Source organism: Carlito syrichta, unplaced genomic scaffold (genome assembly GCF_000164805.1).
Source record: "Carlito syrichta isolate Samal-C Ts95f unplaced genomic scaffold, Tarsius_syrichta-2.0.1 Scaffold290082, whole genome shotgun sequence".
Taxonomy (NCBI): domain Eukaryota; kingdom Metazoa; phylum Chordata; class Mammalia; order Primates; family Tarsiidae; genus Carlito; species Carlito syrichta.
This window is the reverse complement of record NW_007234178.1, coordinates 141,789-163,112: the sequence shown is the minus strand read 5'-3', so window position 1 is coordinate 163,112 and position 21,324 is coordinate 141,789. Positions and strand designations below refer to the sequence as shown.

General features: G+C 37.2%; 1 protein-coding gene across 1 annotated transcript in view; it reads left to right on the top strand.

Annotated features, from left to right (window-relative positions):
* PDS5A (PDS5 cohesin associated factor A) overlaps window positions 1-21,324 on the top strand; it is a 133,683-nt gene that overhangs the window by 69,912 nt on the left and 42,447 nt on the right. The window contains exons 11-18 of the mRNA XM_021710572.1: window positions 837-988; window positions 2,577-2,690; window positions 4,762-4,843; window positions 6,646-6,694; window positions 6,909-7,048; window positions 11,057-11,172; window positions 17,849-17,954; window positions 19,699-19,859. Coding sequence (XP_021566247.1) covers window positions 837-988; window positions 2,577-2,690; window positions 4,762-4,843; window positions 6,646-6,694; window positions 6,909-7,048; window positions 11,057-11,172; window positions 17,849-17,954; window positions 19,699-19,859 — 920 coding nt within the window. The remainder of the gene's footprint in view (window positions 1-836; window positions 989-2,576; window positions 2,691-4,761; window positions 4,844-6,645; window positions 6,695-6,908; window positions 7,049-11,056; window positions 11,173-17,848; window positions 17,955-19,698; window positions 19,860-21,324) is intronic.

The window sequence follows — 21,324 nt, the reverse complement described above, 5'->3', positions numbered from 1 at the left end:
AACTAAGGGCAGAAATGAAAGCCATGTGATTAGTTACTTTTTCCTGTGATTTTTTTTTTTTTTTATTCTCCAGTTGATACAGTTATAAACATGGATTGATAAGAAACAGTGGTAAGAATTCTACTAAGGAATAGGGCAAAGTGTAGGCAAGAGACAGACATGGAAGGCAGGCAGTTAGGCATCCACTAACATCTTACACAACAGTTGCCTTGCAGTATACTATTTTATAGTTGAGGAATAGTCGAAGACCTGCTGTGCTTTGAAATTGAGTAAACTATAATTTCAAGATAGAAAAGTAATTTATCTCAGTTTGAAATATAAGAGAGATTCTTTAAGTTTTTACTTTTAAAATAGTCACAGGGCATAGATGTCTAGAAAAAAAGTGGAGACTATTACACTGTTTACACTTTGTCTTTTAATCCCTTCTCTAAGATTTACCATTGGTGGGTTTTGAGGGAAGTAAAAAATTAGGAGCCTGTTGTCCCAGCTACTTGGTAGGTGAGATGGGAGGTGAGATAGGAGGATCACTTCAGCCCTGGAGTTGGAGGCCAGACTGGACAACATAGCAAGGCCCCATATTTAAAAAATTTTTTTTTTAAATGTTAGATTATTTAGCAGTAAATGCATTGAAAACTTTCTAAATAAGTCTAGCTTCTAAATTGAAACAGATTTTAAATTGTTGGCAAAGCAATTTGTTAAAGTTATGGAATGATATAGTCTGCTAATTTATATATGTACATATAAGACTGTGCAACCCAGGGAAGCAGAGCAGTTTTTGTAGATTATTGTATAAAGTTTTGGTATCTTGTTCATCTGATACATTTTGTATTTTTCAGTGGCGAGTAAGAAAAGAAGCTATGATGGGTCTGGCTCAGCTTTATAAGAAATACTGTCTTCATGGTGAAGCAGGAAAAGAAGCTGCAGAGAAAGTCAGCTGGATAAAGGATAAACTTCTGCATATTTATTATCAGAACAGCATTGATGACAAGTGAGTTCAGTATGCTGGTCAAATCAATGAATGTAAATTTGCTTTTCGTGTTTAAAAATGTATTTGTTTGATATTCTAATAACTTATTTGTAAGTTTAGAGGTAACTTTCTATTTATTTTTACATACTGTGCTTATCTATTTAAGAGTATAAGGTAGCCTAGTAAGGGTGAAATTGACTGAGCATGTTGCTTTCTTGTTTAAAAATGTATTCGTCTGATATTCTAATAAGTTACTTATAAGCTTAGAAGTAACATTCTGCTTATTTGCACATACTGTACTTATCTATCTAAGAGTATAAGGTAGCCTAATACGAGTGAAATAGACTGGACATGGTGCCACACACCTGTAATCCCATCACTTTGGGAGGCGGAGGCGAGAGGATTCTCTGAGCTCAGACTTACTGAGACCTCATCTCTACAATAAATCAAAAAATTAGTCGGGCATGGTGGCACGTGCCTATAGTTCCAGCTACTTGGAAGGCTGAGGCAGAAGGATCTCCTGAGCCTAACAGGTCGAGACTGGGGTGGCCGTGGGCATGCCACTGCACCAGCCTGGGCGGCAGAGTGAGACTCCAACTGGAAAAAAAAAGTGAAATAGGCATGGACTTTGAAACCAAATGTTCACGCTGACTCTTATTAGATGTGTGCTGTTGCACCAGTAATGTAACTGCTTGTGCACCTTAGTCTTTTTTAAAAAGGAAGAATATTAATTCTTATCCTGCTTGACTGTTAGGTGGGTTAAATAAAATAATGACCGTAACACACCTTAGCCCAAAGACTGGCGTTAGTGCACTATTCAATAACTGTTTTCCTTTTTGCAACACCATAACTACCAATAGAGAAATTACTATGTTGCTTTCATTTTTCTGAATGTTATTTATAATACTGTATTGGCTCATACTAATTATACTTTTCAAAATGTATTAGTGTTTTACTGAATTAGACTGGGTACTTGGATATCACTGGAGATATGTATTTTATTGGTTATTATAAAGACCCTGTGTTTTCTTATTCCAGTGATATTGAATAATAGATATAATCTTAACAAGAACAATATTCCAGTATTCGTAAGGAATTTGGCCTGTCGAGAAAAGAAAGATCAAATGTTCATAGGAAAAACTTAAATTTTCACGAAGTACTATGAAGGGACATTCCCTGCTTTTACTACGTGACAATGTGGTTAAGGGGCTTAACTATAATCCGAGGAAATCAAAGTATTCCTGGAGAATTAACTATACCTGGGTTCATAGCTTTATGTGACAGGTAAACAAATTCGCTGTAGCTCTGGACTGCTGAAGCCTATCACCCAGTGTTTAGGAATACGTTTTAACCTTCTAGAATAAATGTTGCATAATGACAATTTGTAAAGTAAAGCCACAAATAGAAACTGAGTTTCTAAATTTTAAACTACTGAATGTTTTACAATGAAACAAACTGTTTATATACTGATATTTCTGTTGTTTATGCATATATAACTCATCATTGGTGTGGTGTCTGTGCACAGATGGTAAAATTATCAAATGGTTTTTGCTTTTGGAACATAGAATAATTGTGTTACTTGGGCTTTTTTGTTGTTGTTGTTTCATAGACTGTTGGTAGAGAAAATCTTTGCTCAGTATCTTGTACCCCACAACCTGGAAACAGAAGAGAGAATGAAATGCTTATATTATTTATATGCTAGTTTGGATCCAAATGCTGTAAAGTAAGTTACTTTTTAAATGACTGGTATATTTCTTGGAGATTTTATAAAATTATTTCATGTTGTTGATGGGATTGTTGCTTCTGTTTGAATCAAGAACTTCAGGTAGATATTTATTGTGATTGAAAATATTATGATTGAAGTTCAGGTTAGTTAACAGCAAACTGTTCCCATATACATAGGCATAATTGACAACTGGGTCAGTAATATGGCTTCAGGTATTGAAATATGTCACCACATAAAATATCTGTGACGGGTCTAAATTAAACTACTGATGCTTTACCTTTCCTGACTAAGTACTAAGCCTAAGAACTGTGTAGTCATTCTTTGTCAGGAGAACAAATCCACATCATCTCTATGAAGGATGACTCCATGTTTGATTCTCCAACTGGGAACTTTTGAGACTGAAATAGGGTATATTAATGATTTTGCTCAGATGACTGGCATGAGTAAAATGTCGCTGGCCAGCCTTAATGTGTGTTCACTCCACTTAACTAGGGTTTTAAAAAGGTAAATGTTACAATGTATGCATAATATCTCATTTTATACCATAAATATATATAGTTTTTATTTGTTAATTAAAAACACAAAGTAAATGAGTCCAAATCATTAAGAATTCTAAATTTTTTGAGTTAAGATTTTAACTGTATCTTATGGATATAAAACTTTAATGTTTGTACACTTTCAAATATATGGAAAAGTTTCAGGAATAATACAATGTACTGTGACATCCTCTTGACCCTGGTCATCTTTTTGACTGTTTACCATTTGTCCCTTCTTTATCGCTTTAGATATTTTCTGACCTATGAATTTGCTAGCACACCAATCCCTTTACCTACAGATATTTCAGTGTTGGTTTATTAAGAACAATATTATTCTCTTAAATAAGCAGAGTATTCTTATCAAAATCAAGAAATTTAACATTGATACAATATTATTGTCTAATATAATATATATTCAACTCTCAATTGTTATACAATGTTCTTTTAAAATTTCTTTTTGTTTAAGTAAAATATACATACATAATTTACTGTTTTTAAGTGTGCTGTTTAGTGGTGAAAGTCATTTATATTCATGTAATGTTGTTTATGGGTAACGTTTTGCTCAGTCTAGGATTACACATTACATGTTTAGTTGTCTTGTCTCTAGTTTCTTAATGTGGGGGCCATTTATTAGTCTTTTTTGTTCTTTTTGACTTTGAGTTTTTTGGGCGAGTATAGCATAGACTAGTTATTTTGCGGATTGTGGTCTCAGTTTGGCTTCTTTGCATGTTACCACATTCTGAGAGTAAGGCTATGTGAAAATTCCACTGGGGTAATGGTGAATCCTTGGCACATCCTAACAAGATGTAATAGCCAACATTTTAAAAAGCTTTACAAATGACTACAGATGCTCTTCTTGGCTTAAGGTTTTTATAGTTTTATATATTTCATGATATCTGGCAAAAGAGTAATGTCTCAGAGGTACTCTGGGCACCTGGAAATACAGAATTAATGAGAAGAAAATCTGCATTCATGGGAGAAAGAAGAGTATAGAATAAACATAATCTGTTTAAATTTGGCATCTTGAATATATGTCATTTCTTAGACGTTTCTTTTTTAAAAATAGTCTGTAGCCTTTCGCGAATCTTCCTTAACCTGGCATGAGAATGCCTTCATGGTCTAACCTTCGAGTATGGCATGCTCCAGCTTCTTCCTGCTCTCCACTAACACCCTGTGCCCCAAGCATATGCTTGCTTTTCAGTTTTCTATTATGTGGCATGCACTTGGATGACATTTTATCTTTTCTTGTGTCAGAACTCTCTGGCTATCTCAGTTTAGAACATCTTCCAATCTCCTTATTACTTACTCTTCAAAGTTTCTCAAACATTATCTCGTGTAAGAAGCCTTATATTTGCCATTTATACTAAGCTTTCTGAAATCTTAATAAATAAATTCCCTGGTGCTTAAAATTTTAGGTTGATTTAAAGGAAGAATGTTGTATATATACTGTGAAATGAGAAAAGCTGTAATGTTGAATAGTTTGCGATGTTATTACACAGTGTATTTTGTCATATTTAAAACATTATTTCCAGAGCTCTCAATGAAATGTGGAAGTGTCAGAACATGCTTCGGAGTCATGTACGCGAACTGTTGGATTTACACAAGCAGCCCACAGTAGGTTCATGATTTGTATATAGTTTATTACAGCCACTCAGATATCTGTAGTTCTATATAATGAAGCATATAAAAAATGTCTCAGATATTTTATTTTCCAAACATCAGTAAAACATTTCTATAGTTGTCTGAGCTCAATTTTCATTTAAAGCAAATATTATGAACTCTAATTTTCCAGCATGAGCAAAGAAACCATGTCTTCTAGTTTAGCAAGTTTTTAGATACTAAGAGTTTATACAGTTTATCAATTAGAATTAAATTTCAAGATTAGGAGTCAGTTTGTTTGTACTGAATGATTCATGGTCCTTCAGTGTAGAGTCAGGTATAAATTCTGAATTCTTTTTTTTTTTTGAGTTGGAGTCTCACTCCGTCGCCCAGACTGGAGTGTAGTGGCACCCCAGCATTGACCTGCTGGGGCTTCAGCAATCTTTCCGCCTCAACCTTCCAAGATACTGGAACTAAGGCATGCTATGACATCCAGCTAATTTTTGATTTATTGTGGCGACAAGGTCTTGCCAAGTTGCCCGGGCAGGTCTCGAACCCGTGGGCTCAGGCAGTCCACTCGCCTCGGCCCCCCGAAGTGCTGGAATTACAGGCTGAGCCACTGAGCCTGGCCTATAAATTCTTTAAGTATGCCAATATCAAATTAAGAAAGATAAGCTGGGTTTTTTTGTAATATGGGGGAAAACTTGAATTTTCTGTTATACAAATAAGTATATTCACCAGAATAGTTTTAAAATATATATATATGAATCGGAGTCTTACTAAGGCTGGAGTGCAGTGGCATGCTCAGTACCACCGCAGCCTCAACCTGCTGTGCTCAAGTGATCCTTCCGCCTCAGCCTTCCAAGTAGCTGGAACTACAGGCAAGCGCCACCATGCCTGGCTAATTTTTTGATTTATTGTAGAGATGAGATCTTCCCAAGTTACCCAGGTTGATCTCAAACCCGTGGGCTCAGGCAATCCTCACCTTGGCCTCCCAAAGTGCTGGGATTATAGGCATGAGCCACCGACAGTACCCGGTCCAATAGGTGTTCTTAACCATGAACCTATATGCAGACACCTCAAAGGTCCATGAATGCCTAGCCTAGGGGCTTGCAAACTTTTTTAATAAATCAGCAATTAATAAAAATTTAGATTGTAAGCCATATGATTTCTGGTCAGATATTCAATCGTAGACAATACATAAATTAATGGTCATGACTGTTCTAACAAAACTTTACCAAGGAAAACAGATGACCCATAGGGTAATAATTTATTGAGTTCTGAACCAAATTATTCAAATTTAATATAAGTTAAAACTAATACTAAAGTAATGTTTTATATGACGGAGAAAGAGGAGTACTTTTTAGAGAGGAGTTTATTCTGAAAATATTTAAGCAATGGGCTACAAAATAGCTAATAGAACTCTACTCAGAAGTAGAACAATTTTCTACTCTTCATATTTTCTGTTAATTTTCTGTAGCACATGGTTTCAGTAATTTTAATATAATAATTTTATATATGTTAACTGCTTCATGTATCTTCAATCTTGTGGCAAAATAACTTTCATATGAAAGTTACACACTTTTAATTTTTTAATTCCTCGTTGCAAACATATCCTTTCCTTCTATTTGTCTTAACTTGGTGGTTGTTGCTGCTCCAGTTCTTTGATATCAACTTTGTATGCGTGGTAACCCGTTTTCTTTTTGGTCGATTTTGATGAGTTTTCTTCTAACTTTATGAAAAACGTAAAATAATGAGATTGATTTTTGTTACAGAACACGTGTGATTTGATCTTTTCGGTCTGTTTTAAATTTCAGTCAGAGGCTAACTGCTCAGCTATGTTTGGAAAACTCATGACCATCGCAAGTGAGTATATTGCTGCGTAAGCACATAAGAAACACCAGTACAGACAAATTAATTAGCTGTCAGTTTACTGCCGAGTAAAAGAAAATGATTCTTTGTTTTATTTCTTAGAAGCACTTAGCTGATTTTTTTTTAAACCTGAGCAGTACTTTTAAGACACTTCCTTTTAGTTTTGTAGTTTTCTTCTTCTAATATTGATTCTCTTTTAATTTTATAGAGAATTTGCCTGATCCTGGGAAAGCACAAGATTTTGTGAAGAAATTTAACCAGGTTCTCGGTGATGATGAGAAACTGCGTTCTCAGTTGGAATTATTAATTAGCCCAACCTGTTCCTGTAAACAGGCAGATGTTTGTGTGGTTAGTAAATTATACTTGATGCTTGATCACCTAGCTTTACTTACAGGAATTAATTTTTCATTAAAGCCTGTTTTAGATGCAGTGTTTTGTGTGAATTTATCAATATTGTGAGCTCTGAAATACTTAGGATTATATTTGTTTGGGTTTTTTTTCTTTTTTTTGAGTTGGAGTCTCACTTCGTCGCCCAGGTTGGAGGGCATGCTCACAGCCACCCCAGAGTTGACCTGCTGGGCTCTGGCAATCCTTCCATCTTGCCCTTCCAAATAGCCAGAAGTTCCATGCCCAGATAATCTTTTTTTATGTGGGAAATCAGTCAGGGAAATGGTGGATTTGGAATTAGTGACTTCTCAATTGAGTCTTAAAGAATGAGTTGATATTACACACCTCTGTCAAGCATGACTTCTGTGTTGTTCAGTTGGTTGATTAAATATCGATCAGAGGAGATAAACTTTAGGAGTAGGAGAAGATAGCCTCTTACCAGTTGGGTTCAGGAGCTGAGATTCAGGCCTGGTGTTCTGTATATTTTCAGTTATATCACATGGAGGAGGTAGAAATAAATGAAGGAAAGGGGAGACAAATGCCAAATTATGCTATTTTGTAACAATCATAGAATGTTTTCTGATTTTTGGGTTTTTTTTAGTCTTTTTTAATTCAGTGAGAATGATGCAAATCTCTTATGTGAAAGTTAAACCTTTAGAAATTGCTTCTTGTGAGAAACTGCTATAGCCTCACCTAGTTTACTAATTCCACCTGCAAAAATAGTGATAATGTCACATTCCCTTAGGAATTATTAGTATTATTTCGAGTCAGAGACTCACTCTGTTACCCAGGTTGGAGTGTAGTGGCAGGATCATGGTTCACAATAACCTTGACCTCCTAGGCAATCCATCTGCCTCAGCCTCCCAAGTAACTGATACTAAAGGCATGTACCACCACACCGTCTAATTTTTTATATGGAGATGAAACCTTGCCATGTCGCCAGGCTGGTCTCGATTTTCTGGGCACATAACAGTCCTCCTGCCTCAACCTCCCAAAGTGCTGGGATTATAGGCGAGAGACACTGTGCCTGGACTCCTTAGGATTTATTTTGGTTCACTATGAAGATAAACAGTGTATGGCAGGGATTATTGTAAACTTGAAAAAATACTTTTAGACTGGGCGCGGTGGCTCACGCCTATAATTCCACCATTTCAGGAGGCCAAGGTGAGAGGATTGCCTGAGCCTGTGGGTTCCAGACCAGCGTGGGCAACTTGGCGAGACCTCATCTTTACAGTAAATAAAAAAATTAGCCAGGCATGGTGGCGTTTCAGCTACTTGGAAGGCTGAGGTGGAAGGATTGCCTGAGCCCAGCAGATTGAGGCTGCGGTGGCCGGGGACATGCCACTGCCTTCCAATCTGAGTGACAGTGAAACTTCAACTCAAAAAAAAAAGAACATACTTTAAAAAAAGTGAATACATTTTTTCGTTGCTAAAGAAAGGATGTGCAAACAGAAAAGGGGATATATAGATACATATATAGATTTTTTATTTTCATAATAGTTAATAATTTGTAAGCTCATTGAAAATAAAGCTATTACTACCTCTCTGATATTCCTTAAGTGTGCGTAGTATGCTCAGCTATGTATTTCAATAGTAGTTTTAATCTGTGGTGATAGCTCGTATTTTCATCAGATGTTTCCAAAGCATTGTCAGAGATACAGAAGTAACTCTCGTTTTTAAGCATCAGCATCTTGCTCTGTTGCACAGGCTGGAGTGCAACCTGGAACTCCTGGGTGCAAGCAGTCCTCCCGCTTCAGCCTTCTGTAGCTGGGACTACAGACATGCACCACCACACTCATGCACAGCTCCTTTTTTTGCTTCTTTATTTTTGTTTAATTTCTTTCTGCCAGCTGACCTAGGTTGGCTATATAAAGTATTGTTAAGAGGGATTAGCTAAATCCAAGATTGTTAGATGGGAATACAAAAGTATCAGTTAAAAAAAAAAACTGTTTAGTATTATTTATATACATAGATGTATTTTATATAATTCTGTTACTGCATTTAAATAATTTTGCATTCTTCTCTTCCCCATAGGTTTTTTATTTCTTCTACGCTTGTTCACATGAGCTACCATAATTGTCTTTCCCAATGCCTAGTTTTTCTATTTATTTAGAAAACCTCTGATATATTTTTCTTAGGTAAAGAAACCTAATTTTGTACTAGAAGAAAGAAAATCCTCTTTTAGAGATATTTCACCAAAAAAAGATTAAATTCATATGATAGTACAGCTTTTAAATTTAGATTTAAAATAAGAACCTGTGGCTTAGGGCAAAGTATGTAATGATTAAGCACTGAAAATTACTCTTTTCTAAACTACTAAAATCTTGCTCAGTTAATTACACCTTACTTAATAAATCAGGCTCTCCTAATGTCTAAAAAATTTTCTTCAGTATCTCAATCCTTTGGATTTACACTCTACTAACAAATATGGATGATATCTAGTTTAATATGACCTTTATAATCTGTCAGTATGTCACAGAGGGTATAATTTTCACCCTTTCTCCTTTGTCCTCCTGAACATATAATATTGAAGTATTGGTTTTTTACGAGTAAAGCTTATATAGAGAGTGATTATCATTTGTTAATTGCTTTGTAGTTTGGAAGGCACATTTGATGGCATTATCTCCTCAGCTAAGATTCACATTTATTTATCTTAAGTATTTGATTAAAAACCTGTTCTTAATCTAAATTTCTTGCCCTAGTGTCCTACACATTGTAAATTTAACCTTATCTTTGGAGGATCCAGTCTCTGTAATGACTAATTTTTCATCTTCTTTAGAGATTTTCAGCAAGAATATCTTTTTTCATAGGAGATATTTGATATAATATTGATGTAAAAAAAATACTTTTTTTTTTCTTTTATTCTGAGTCAGAGTCTCACTCTGTTGTCCAGGGTGGATTGCAGTGGCATGCTCATGGCCACCAAAGCCTTGACCTGCTGGGCTCCGTAGATCCTTCTACTTCAGCCTCTCTAGTAGCTGGAATTATAGGCTCATGCCACCATGCCCAGCTAATGTTTTGATTTTTTGTAGAGACAAAGTCTTGCCATGTTGCCCAGGCTGACCTTGACCTGTAGGCTCAGGCAATCCTCTCGTCTCCACTTCCCAAAGTACTGGGATCACAGGCATGAGCCACCATGCCTGGCAAGACAATTACTTCTACTTTGAGTCCACCTAGCAGCTTTCAATGATATTATTATAAATACAATTCTAGAGGAATACATGGTTTCCATTTGTCCCTCAACTAGGTTCTTCCAGAAGTGAAAAACCTATAAATATTTTCGTACTTTATTTAAATTATCCATTTATTTATTTATTTATTTTTGAGTTGGAATCACTCTGTTCCTCAGACTGAAGTGCGGTGGCACACTCAATGGCCATTGCAACCTTGGCCTGCTGGGCTTCGGCGATCCTTTGTTTCAGTCTTCCAAGGAGCTGGAACTATAGGCGCATGCTACCACTCCTGGCTTATTTTTTTTATTTATTGTACAAATGAGGTCTCACCAATTGCCCAGGCTGATCTCAAACTCCTGAGCTCAGGCAATCCTCTCGCCTTGGCCTCCCTTTGTGCTGGGATTACAGACTTGAGCCACCGCACCGGCCTGATTCCTCCTTCCAAAATAAGAAATTAACTGCAACAGAACACGGTATTCTGTCAAAAGAGCATAAATATAACAACCAATAAAACATTCCTTTAAAAGTATAAATTGTTGGATTTCATTTTATTCAGCAGTAGAGCATTTAGAAGGCTATTGCACTAGACAGTCATTTCATAGGAGAAATATGTTCACTCAGAAACCACATCCACTCCTTTTCTTTACTGTCCCAGTTTAGTAGAGTCTGAAGCAGCAACTTCTTTTTTACTTCTCCTGGTTTTGAATCTTTTAATACTTTGTTTACCTGAAATCATTTTTATTTTCAAAAACATGAAGCAAATTATACTTATGTTAAAATTTTTTTCTTTCTATAGAGAGAAATAGCCCGGAAACTTGCAAATCCTAAGCAGCCAACAAATCCTTTTCTAGAGATGGTCAAATTTTTGTTGGAAAGAATTGCACCTGTGCACATTGATTCAGAAGCCATAAGGTAAGACAGGAAATATATTCACTCAAAATTACATTATAGTCTCAAACTATAGTGTTGTAAATTTAATTTCTAATGATGAATGCAGCAGCTCACACCTATAATCTCAGCACTGTGGGAGGCCAAGGAGGGAGACATACTTGTGGCCAGGAATTCAAGTCCAACCTGGGCAATATAGCAAAACCCCATCTCTAAGTTTAAAAAAAAAAAAAGTTTAAAGAAATTAGCTGGGCCTGGTTGTACATGCCTGTCTTCCCAGCTACTTGGGAGGCTATATAGGAAGAACCCTTGATCCCAGGGCTAGCATAACATTGAGCTGTGGTCATACTACTATGCTCTAGCCTGGGCCAGAGTGAGACGCTATCTCCTCAAAAAGAAAACAATGTTCTGGGCCTCTAAAAAGACCTTAAATCCTTCTCTGTGTCTCTTTTTGGTGGCATTAGCATGCATCATTCAAATGGAAAGTCCTGATTTTATGATCTTTGCCTTTACTTGACATATTTTCTTCTCAAAAAATTCTTGTATTTATTTTTATCTTATATGTACTTATATAAGCCAGGCACTTAGGCTCACACCTGTAATCCCAGCACTTTGAGAGGCTGCCACAGGAAGAATGCTTGAGCCAGGAGTTTGAGACCAGCTTGGGCAACGTAGTGAGGCCTCATCTCTATAACAAAGAGAAAAAGTAGCCAGGCGTGGTGGTTTTTTTCTCTGTGTGCTTGCTGTGTGTGTGTGTCATGATCTCCCACTCTTACAAGAACAGCAGTCCACCCACTTGACCTCATGTGGCCCAGCTACTTGACCTCATTTTACTTTAATCAACTCTCTAAATGCCCTATTTCCAAGTTGAGTCATACTCTTGACATACTGGGGAATAGAATTTATGTGAATAGTTGGGAGTGGATGGGCACAATTCATAGCAATAACCTGTTGACTATCCTTTTTTAAAACAGATACATTATTTATTTATTTATTTATGAGTTGAATTCTCACTCTGTCGCCCAGACTGGAGTGCAGTGGCCACTCCCAGCCACCGCAGCCTCGACCTGCTAGGCTCCGGCGATCCTTCCCCCTCAGCCTTCCAATTAGCTTGAACTACAGGCGCACGCTACCACACCCAGCTAATTTTTTATTTATTGTAGAGATGAGGGCTCGCCAAGTTGCCCAGGCGGGTCTCAAACCCACGGGCTCAGGCAGTCTACTCACCTCAGCCTCCCAAAGGCGTGGGATTACAGGCTGAGCCACCGAGCCCGGCTCAGATACATTATTTATACATATTTTTTCAGGGTGCATGTTATAATTGAATATATTTGTATAATTTGTAAAGGTGAAACAGGTAGCATACATTGCCTTAAACATTTATTTTTATGCCAGAAACATTGGAATTATTCCCTTTTAGCAGTTTTGAAATATACAGTAGATTATTGTGAACTATAGTCACCCTACTGACCTATTCTGTGGGAAATCAGAAATTAAGGAGCTGGCAGAAGATAAAGTTAAGTTTTAAAATATTGTTTTGAGGTAACATGTCAAAAGCACAAAATCAGAAAAGAGTGATATCACAGAAGGCAAAGAGGGAGTAAAATCTGGGAGGCTCAGATGTTCTCCAGTTGCCAAATAAGTACTAATCAGCATTCACTGGATTAGGAAATGGGAGCGGGAGTGGGGGGATTACAATCTTCTCAACCATTTCTGTAGGGACTTCAGATTCTCATGGATTCAGGAAGGAGTAGGACAGTCCTTCCCAATGTCTATATCATGGTATACAGAGAAAATGATTGAGGATAAACTGAGCATTGTGTTACCTGGCTGCCCTCAGTAGGGAATCCAAAGGGCTAAGTAGACTGGTCACACTTCTGAACTCTCCTTTGTCAGATGAACTGACATGTGGATAATCAGTGTACACCGCTGTAAAATGGAGAACATGAGATATAAAAAGGGGATAAGTTTTGTTTCTTTTTGTATTTGTTTTGAGTCAGAGTCTCACTCTGTTGCCCAGGCTGGAGTGCAGTGGCACACTCACAGCCACCGCAGCCTCGACCTGCTAGGCTCAGGCAATCCTTCTGCCTCAGCCTTCCAAGTTGTTGGAGGTACAGGTGTGTCACCACACCCTGATAATTTTTTGATTTATTGTAGAGACGAGGTCTCTCCAAGTTGCCCAGGCTGTTCTCCAACCCCTGGACTCAGGCAGTCATCTCGCCTCTGCCTCCCAAAGTGCTGGGATTACAGGTGTGAGCCACCATGCCCAGCAACAAGAAAAATTTCTTGCTGTGTTTTGTTGACTAAATAATTTTGAATATTTAAATGCTGGAAAACTGCTCATTGAAAGAGAGGATGAAGATGGGATAAGCAGAATGTAACAGAGATGGAGCAGCATCCCTAAAGAGTCAGAGTAGGAAGATAGACATCTTTCCCCGTGATGTGACAAAACAATAGACACCAATCAGAGTGGGCTGGAAGATAAGGTGTGACAGTTAGAAAAGAGGTCACCCCTCTCCAGACCTTCATGATTCCCCTTTTTGTTAAAGATGAGGTTTAACTCATTGGAGGGATTAAGATGTACATAAGCATGGTTAGGATCTGTAACTGTTGGAAAATGAGAAAAAGGAACACGTAGACTGGGATTGTTGTAGATTTGTGTATCTCCTTAGTGAGATACCAGATCACACCCGATAGGGTGGCTGTAATACGAAACAGACATGGTGGTGAGAACACAGAAACATTGGAACCTTCCTATATTGCTGGTGGGAATGTGAAATGGTGGAGCTGCTTTGGAAAAGAGTATGGCAGTTTCTCAAATGGTCATATGTAGCTACCATATGACCCAGTAGTTCCACTCCTAAGTATATACTCAAGAGAAATTAAAATATGTTTTCTTATAAAATCTGTACTTACATGCTTATACCAACATTATTCATAAGATCCCCCCAAAAGCAAATAACCTAAACATTTGTAAACTGATGAATGGATAAGTAAGTTTTCTTATATCCATAGATTGGAGCATTATTTGAAATTTTTAAAGAATGATGTACTGGGCTGCCATGGTGGCTCATTCATATAATCCCAACATTATAGGAGGCTAAGACAGGAGGATTACGTGAGTCTAGGAATTTGAGACCAGTCTAGACAACATAGTGAGATTCCATTTCTACAAAAAAGTTAAAAAAAATTAACCAGATGTGGTGACGTGCACCTGTAGTCTTAGTTGCTCAGGAGGCTGATGTGGAAGACTCATCTGAGCCCTGGTAGAGGCAGCAGTGAGCCATGATCAGACCATTACACTCCATTCTGGGATACTGAATGAGACCCCATCTCAAAAAAAAAAAGTACTAATACATGCTACAACCTGGCTGAACCTTGAAAACATACTAAGTTAAAAGAGTCAGTCAAGCCGGGCTCGGTGGCTCAGCCTGTAATCCTGCACCTTTGGGAGGCTGAGGTGAGTGGATTGCCTGAGCCCACGAGTTCGAGACCCGCCTGGGCAGCAAGACCTCATCTCTACAATAAAACAAAAAATCAGCCGGGCGTGGTAGCGCATGCCTGTAATCCTGGCTACTTGGAAGGTTGAGGTGGAAGGATTGCCGGAGCCCAGCAGGTTGAGGCTGCGGTGGCCGGAAGCGGTCACTGGACTCCAGTCTGGGCGACAGAGACTCCAACTCAAAAAAAAATAAACAATCAAAATAAATAAAGGAGTCAGTCAAAAGATTACATATTGTATGATTCTGTTCATATGAAATTTTCAGAATAAGCAAATGTTTAGACACAGAAAATAGATTAGTAAATACCTAGGGCTGTAAGGAGTACAGGTGAATGGGGAGTGATGCTGACGGGATTCTGACATAGGATGGTGAGGGAATGTTCTGCAGTTAGTTTGTGGTAGCGGTTGTACATCCCTGTGAATACACTAAAAAGCATTAAATTGTACTTTTTAAGTAGGTGTATTATATATGAACTCTACTTCAAGCTGATGTTTATACACAATCAATGTATTTTTTTTTTTTTTTTTGAGTTGGAGTCTCCCTCTGTCACTCAAAACTGGAGTGCAGTGGCAGCTCCTGGCCACTGCAGCCTCGACCTGCTGGGCTCTGGTGATCCTTCCACCTCAACCTTCCAAGTAGCTGGAAGTACAGGCACGCGCTACCATGCCCAGCTAATTTTTGATTTATTGTAGAGATGAGGTCTCACCAAGTTGCGCAGGCGGGTCTCGAACCCACAGGCTCAGGCAGTCCACTCACCTCAGCCTCCCAAAACTCGGGGAGCCACCGAGTCCAGCTTATTTTTTTTTAATAAAGTTATATTAACTGAAGATATCAATGTATTAAAAAATCATTCTTGTGATGTAAAAGGGGAAATGAAAGTACTAAAATTAGTTTAAATTTCAGCATCTGTCAATTTTAACATTACGGAGAACAGAATAGAGGTTCCTCCAAAAAGTAAAAATGGAACCACCATGTGATCCAGCTTGTCTCACTACTGGTGTACATCCAAAAGAAAGAACATCAGTATTTCAGAGGGACATCTGCACCCCTTATTGCAGCATTATTGCAGTATTAGTCGCAGTAGCCAAGATATGGGATCAACCTGAGTCCATGTGAGAATGAGTGGATAAAGGAAATGGGCTGCGTGGTCATTCAAGCCTGTAATCCCAGCACTGTGGGAGAGTGGGATATCGAGGTATCGAGGTGAGGGGGTTGCCTGAGTTCAGGGGTTCGAGATTAGTCCGGGCATCTTGGCGAGATCTCATCTCCACAATAAATCAAAAAATTAGCCAGGTGTGTTGGTGTGCATATGTAGTTACAGCTACTTGGAAGGCTGAGGCAGAAGGGTCACCTGAACCCAGCAGAAGGAGGCTATGGTGGCTGTGAACATGCCACTGCACTCCAGCCTGGGCAACAGAGTGAAAAAAAAAAAAAAGAGGCTAGATGTGGTGGCTTATGCCTAAAATTCCAGCACTTTGGGAGGCCAAGGTGAGAGGATTGCCTGAGCCCACGGGTTCGAGACCAAACTGGGCAACTTGGTGAGACCTCATCTCTACAGTGAATCAAAAAATAAGCCAGGTGTGATGGCATGCGCCTATAGTTCTGGCTACTTGGAAGATTGAGGCAGAAAGATTGCTGCAGCTCAACAGGTGGATGCTTGGGTATTGTGAGCGTGCCACTGCATTCCAGCTTGGGTGACGGAGTGAGACCCCAACTCAAAAAAAAAAAAAAGAAAGAAAAAGAAAATATAGTGAGATATACAATGAAATACTATGCAGTCATTAAAGAGTATGAATTCCTGTTACTTCCATGAATGGAACTGAAGTACATTATGTTAAGTGAAATGAGCCAGGAACAGAAAGTTAAACATGTTCTTACTCACGTGGAAGATAATCATTGATCTCAAGTAAAAAGTAGAATAGAGGATACCAGAAACTGGGAATGGAAGGGTAGGGAGAGATTTGCTAAAGGATTCACATCTAGACAGGAGGAGTTAAGTCCTCATGTTCTATACCACTACCATAGCACTTCCATAGTTAGCAACAATGTATCATTTCAAGTAGCCGAAGAAGGTGAATGTTGAATGTTCCCCACAAGAGAAATGATACATGTTTGAGGGGATGAATATGCTAATTTCCCTGAACTGACCAGTATACATTATATGTATCAAAACATCAGTATGTACCCTATTATTATGGATAATTACAACTTTCAGTTGAAGAAAAGTGAAAAAAATTTCAACCTCTGTATCCTACACATATTTTATACTATAAAATTTCTTTTTATTGACTAGGTGTGGTGGCTCACACCTGTGATTCCAGCATTTTGGGATGCCATGGTGAGAGGATTGCTTGAGCCTATGGTTTCAGACTAGAATTTAAAAAAACCCCAAAGAAACCCCCGAAACTGTGTATTAATAATTTGAGTGAAGTATGCATAACATGAAAGGAAAAAATTTAATGCAACTGTATTTTGAACATTTTCTATTTGCTGTGTTGTTTGTTGTAATAATTTAATGCTCTAACAGTAAGGTAATATTTCTTTCATTTACTGACAAGTAAATAGTCTCAAAACCTAGAATCAGATTTGTTTTAATTGAAGTAGTACTATGTTGCTGTATAGTCTGATTTCTCTTCACCAGGCAAAGTTCCATTTTGTGGTGGTAGGTATGTTTGATAAACTAATTCCATAATTTTCAACAATGAAATTATTTATTATTTGTGAATCTATTTATGACTACTTTATTACAAGTTTCTATAAATAACTCATTCTGTACATTAATTGCCATTATCAAAATGTTTCTTCATGTGCACTTACTATTTGCATTTTGTTTTGAGTGAATTGTCTTTTGCCCATTTAGCAACTACCACATTACTGTTTGTCTTAAAACTGAAAATGATCTCTTTTGATAGGGAAATGAACATTTCTTATATTTACAGAAATATATTACCAGTATTGTGTCATTTAATTTAGTTGTTTTTTAAAATTTTGCAGCAGAGTTTTTATTATTTTACATTGTTTTTTAGGAGAATAAACTAAAAAGAAGTTCACCTGTCAAGTTGAGAACAGTTTAACTTTTTTCCCAACAGAATGTCCTTTGAATCTTATCTCTTATGATTCTATATGTGCTCTATTGTAGTGTAATTAGGGTAGTTACTAATCTATTAGTGTTACTAATTTACATTTTCTTCTTTTAATAGTGCACTAGTAAAACTGATGAATAAGTCAATAGAAGGGACAGCAGATGATGAAGAGGAGGGTGTAAGTCCAGATACAGCTATTCGTTCAGGACTTGAACTTCTTAAGGTATTTTTGAAACTATTTTGTCTCTGTTTTTCCATAGGGTCATAATTTGCATTCCCTTCAAGGTATACAAAAGTCTGGCATATTTCATTGGAATATATTTAAAAGATTAAAAATTTATGGTAGGAATCAGATTATATAAAAGTAATGTTTTTATATAATGATGTGACTAGTAAACTTTGGTTTTGCTATTTTAGTCATCGTTTGCATGCCTGCTATGCTTGCAACAGTGTGAACCACAGAATCTAGTCTTCCGTTCCATAGAACTTGCTTTGTGGACAGTATGACTGCCCACAGGAATTATTGTATGATACCATCTGTTTGACTAGTGAACTGTTGAACAATTGGCATACAAAATAGATGTCAGTGAATTCAGCAAATTGAACAATTAATAAGAGCTAGGTAACTCAAGGTTTTGTAGACACGATATGACTTAATCCAGGGATGAACCCAGCATCATCAAAGGCACATTTGAGGGATCCTTGGGCGACTGCCCTGGGCTGGAGAAAAGGGTTGCCTTGGTTGGTTCCACATTGTGGTGTTCTCCTGGTGCAGAAAGATACTGTCAGGAGCCTACCCATCAAACTGGATAGAGCTTTCATTGGGTTGAGTAAAAGCGAAGAAAGTGAAGTCAAGGAGATACTGAGACTACTGCAACACATAAACTATGAGAGAAGAGACAACCAGTGCAAGGCATGTTAGAGAGAAAGTGAATAATTGGACCATATTGTGAGCATCTAAATATCATTGAAAGAAGTGTTATGATGCATCTTAAGATTTCAGTCATATTTTTAATAATTGAGTTATATTTTAAAGTAGTTTTAAAAGTAAAAGCACCATTAAGGTAAAAGTCTATAATAGGTTGCTTTTTATTCCATTTTTTAAATTTAATTCTCTAATTTTCTGTAAATAACTAAGATCACATAAATATTATTATTCGAAACTTCATCACATATGACCATCATTGCACTTTATGACCCATTAAGTAAATGTTTATTGAATACGTTAGTGAAAACTACCTGCTTGTTTCTTCTCCCTGCCTTTCTGCTTTTTGCCCTTATTCCTGATATTCTACTAACTGAACGGTTTCCAATTCATGGAAGGTAAACTTTGTATACATGTATCTAACTTGCTGTAAATTCCTTAAGAATAGGCTCTGGCTCATTTGATAATAAATAAGGGAATAGTTATGTATTATAATCATAATTGGGAGTTCACAGTAAAGACTTCTTTATTGATAGCTATGGTGAGTGAACTTTTTGTGAGAGATTTCATTTAAAATATTTTCTCATAGATCATCTTTTTGGCAAAGAGAAGTTCTGAGTTAGCATTGTGTTTATTTTACACAAAGATTGAGTTATTGTGTATGTAGAGCTTTTATTTTGAATAAACATTCCTTCACCCAAGTATAATATATTTTTTAATTGGTCATAATTATTAATATTAGAAGACACAGTCCATGTGTTTTGAGTTCCAGGTAGCAGAATAGACTAAGAGGTGAAGAAGAAAATAGAGCAAGGACTGTATATCAGCTGTGCCAAGAAAGTAACTGGAAGCTACCAGACAGTGTTTTCTGATAATGTCTCATTAGCCACAGCCAACTGCAAGGGAGACTAGGAGATGTAACCTCTGTTCTTTCAGCTAGATATGTAGAAATTTACATGTTGTTTATTCCAGGAAGTAATTATCCTTTGTTAATGAATTAAAACCATTGTCTGTGCTTCTAAAGCTACATCTATTCCTCCAGGTTCTCTCTTTCACACATCCTACCTCGTTCCACTCTGCAGAGACATATGAGTCCTTGTTACAGTGCCTAAGAATGGAGGATGACAAGGTGGCAGAAGCAGCTATACAGATTTTTAGAAACACAGGTCACAAAATAGAGACAGATCTTCCCCAGATACGATCGTGAGTATATTTTTTTCTTTTAATTTTTTTCACACAACAGTTTCTATGTGTGGTGGCCATAGAGTCATTGTTTTCCTCTTGGTGTAGGAAGATGGGGGAGACAGAAGACAACTTTCATTTAGAAGCTACTTTTCTACATTCTCCTTTGTTTTGTCTGTCCCTTGCCTTACACCCCTTCCCCACCACTAGAATGTAGGCAAAGGAATAAACAACCTATGTCATATACAAAATGATTTTACAGTATTAATAATAAAAAGTTATCACAGAATTTAGTTTTATTATATTTGTGATTAATATCTCTCTAAGGATATTATTTCTTTTTCTATAGTCTTTAATAACTGGTGTCTTCTTATCTCACCAAAGAATGGGGCAATCAAATAGTATGCTTAATGGAATACTTACTACTAGTTGCTTGCTAGTTGGCAGTGGTGCTTTCGTTACTCTCATCAGTTCTCCTCATAGAAATAAAGTATATTTTTATGTTAACATTTTGGTGTCTTTTTTTGTTTTTGAGTTAGAGTCCCACTCTGTCGTCCAGGTTAGAGTGCAGTGGCGCTATCATGGCTACTGTAGCCTCGACCTGCTGGGCTTAGATGATCCTTTCTCCTTAGTCTTCCAAGTAGCTGGAATTATAGGCGCACACCACTGTGCCTGACCAATTTTTTGATTTATTGTGGAGACAAGGTCACACCATGTTGTTCAGGCTTGTCTCGAACACTTGAGCTCAGGCAATCCTCTTGCCTCCACCTCCCAAAGTGCTAGAATTGCAGACATGAGCCACCACACTCACTTTGTGCTGAGAGTTTATAGTTAAGTTTAAAATATGCAGGAGAAACTGTTCAGAGGAGAAGGGGTGGGATTGGCAGTTGAGGGAGAGGCATACCTCATCAACAAGGGTACCTGCATAATCAACGTTTGTATACCTAATCCTGAATTGTACACCACATCTTTATTTTAAAAAAAAAAATATATATATATATGTATGCATGCAGGACATATAGCTGATACCTTTTGGATCAGTTGTTTAGGGTATATGCAAGTAGTTCAGTGTATGTCCTCGTACAAACTTTCTGATTTCAGGATAATAGGACAAGTGGGCTCCTTATGTTTTTATTAAATTCGTGAGCTAATAGTTTAATTTTTTGAAATAATTTATTATTTATTAGACATTCTCTTTATTCTCAGCACTCTTCTAGCTAATACAAAAGAATTACGAGGCAGTCCTTGCCCTCAAGGAATTTTTAGTTTAGAGATAATAATCTTTATATGTGTACATTATTTTAAAAGATTATTGACACAGTTGGGTAATGTATCTGGTGAGTTTTTCAGGATAGTGAACTTAATACATTTTATAAGGCAAACTATTTATACTTAATGGAATCCTATCACAAAAGAAGCAATAGAAACCTGGGTGTAGTTGCAAGAGTTAACTTTGGACACAAGGAATAAAACTTTCTGTATTTAA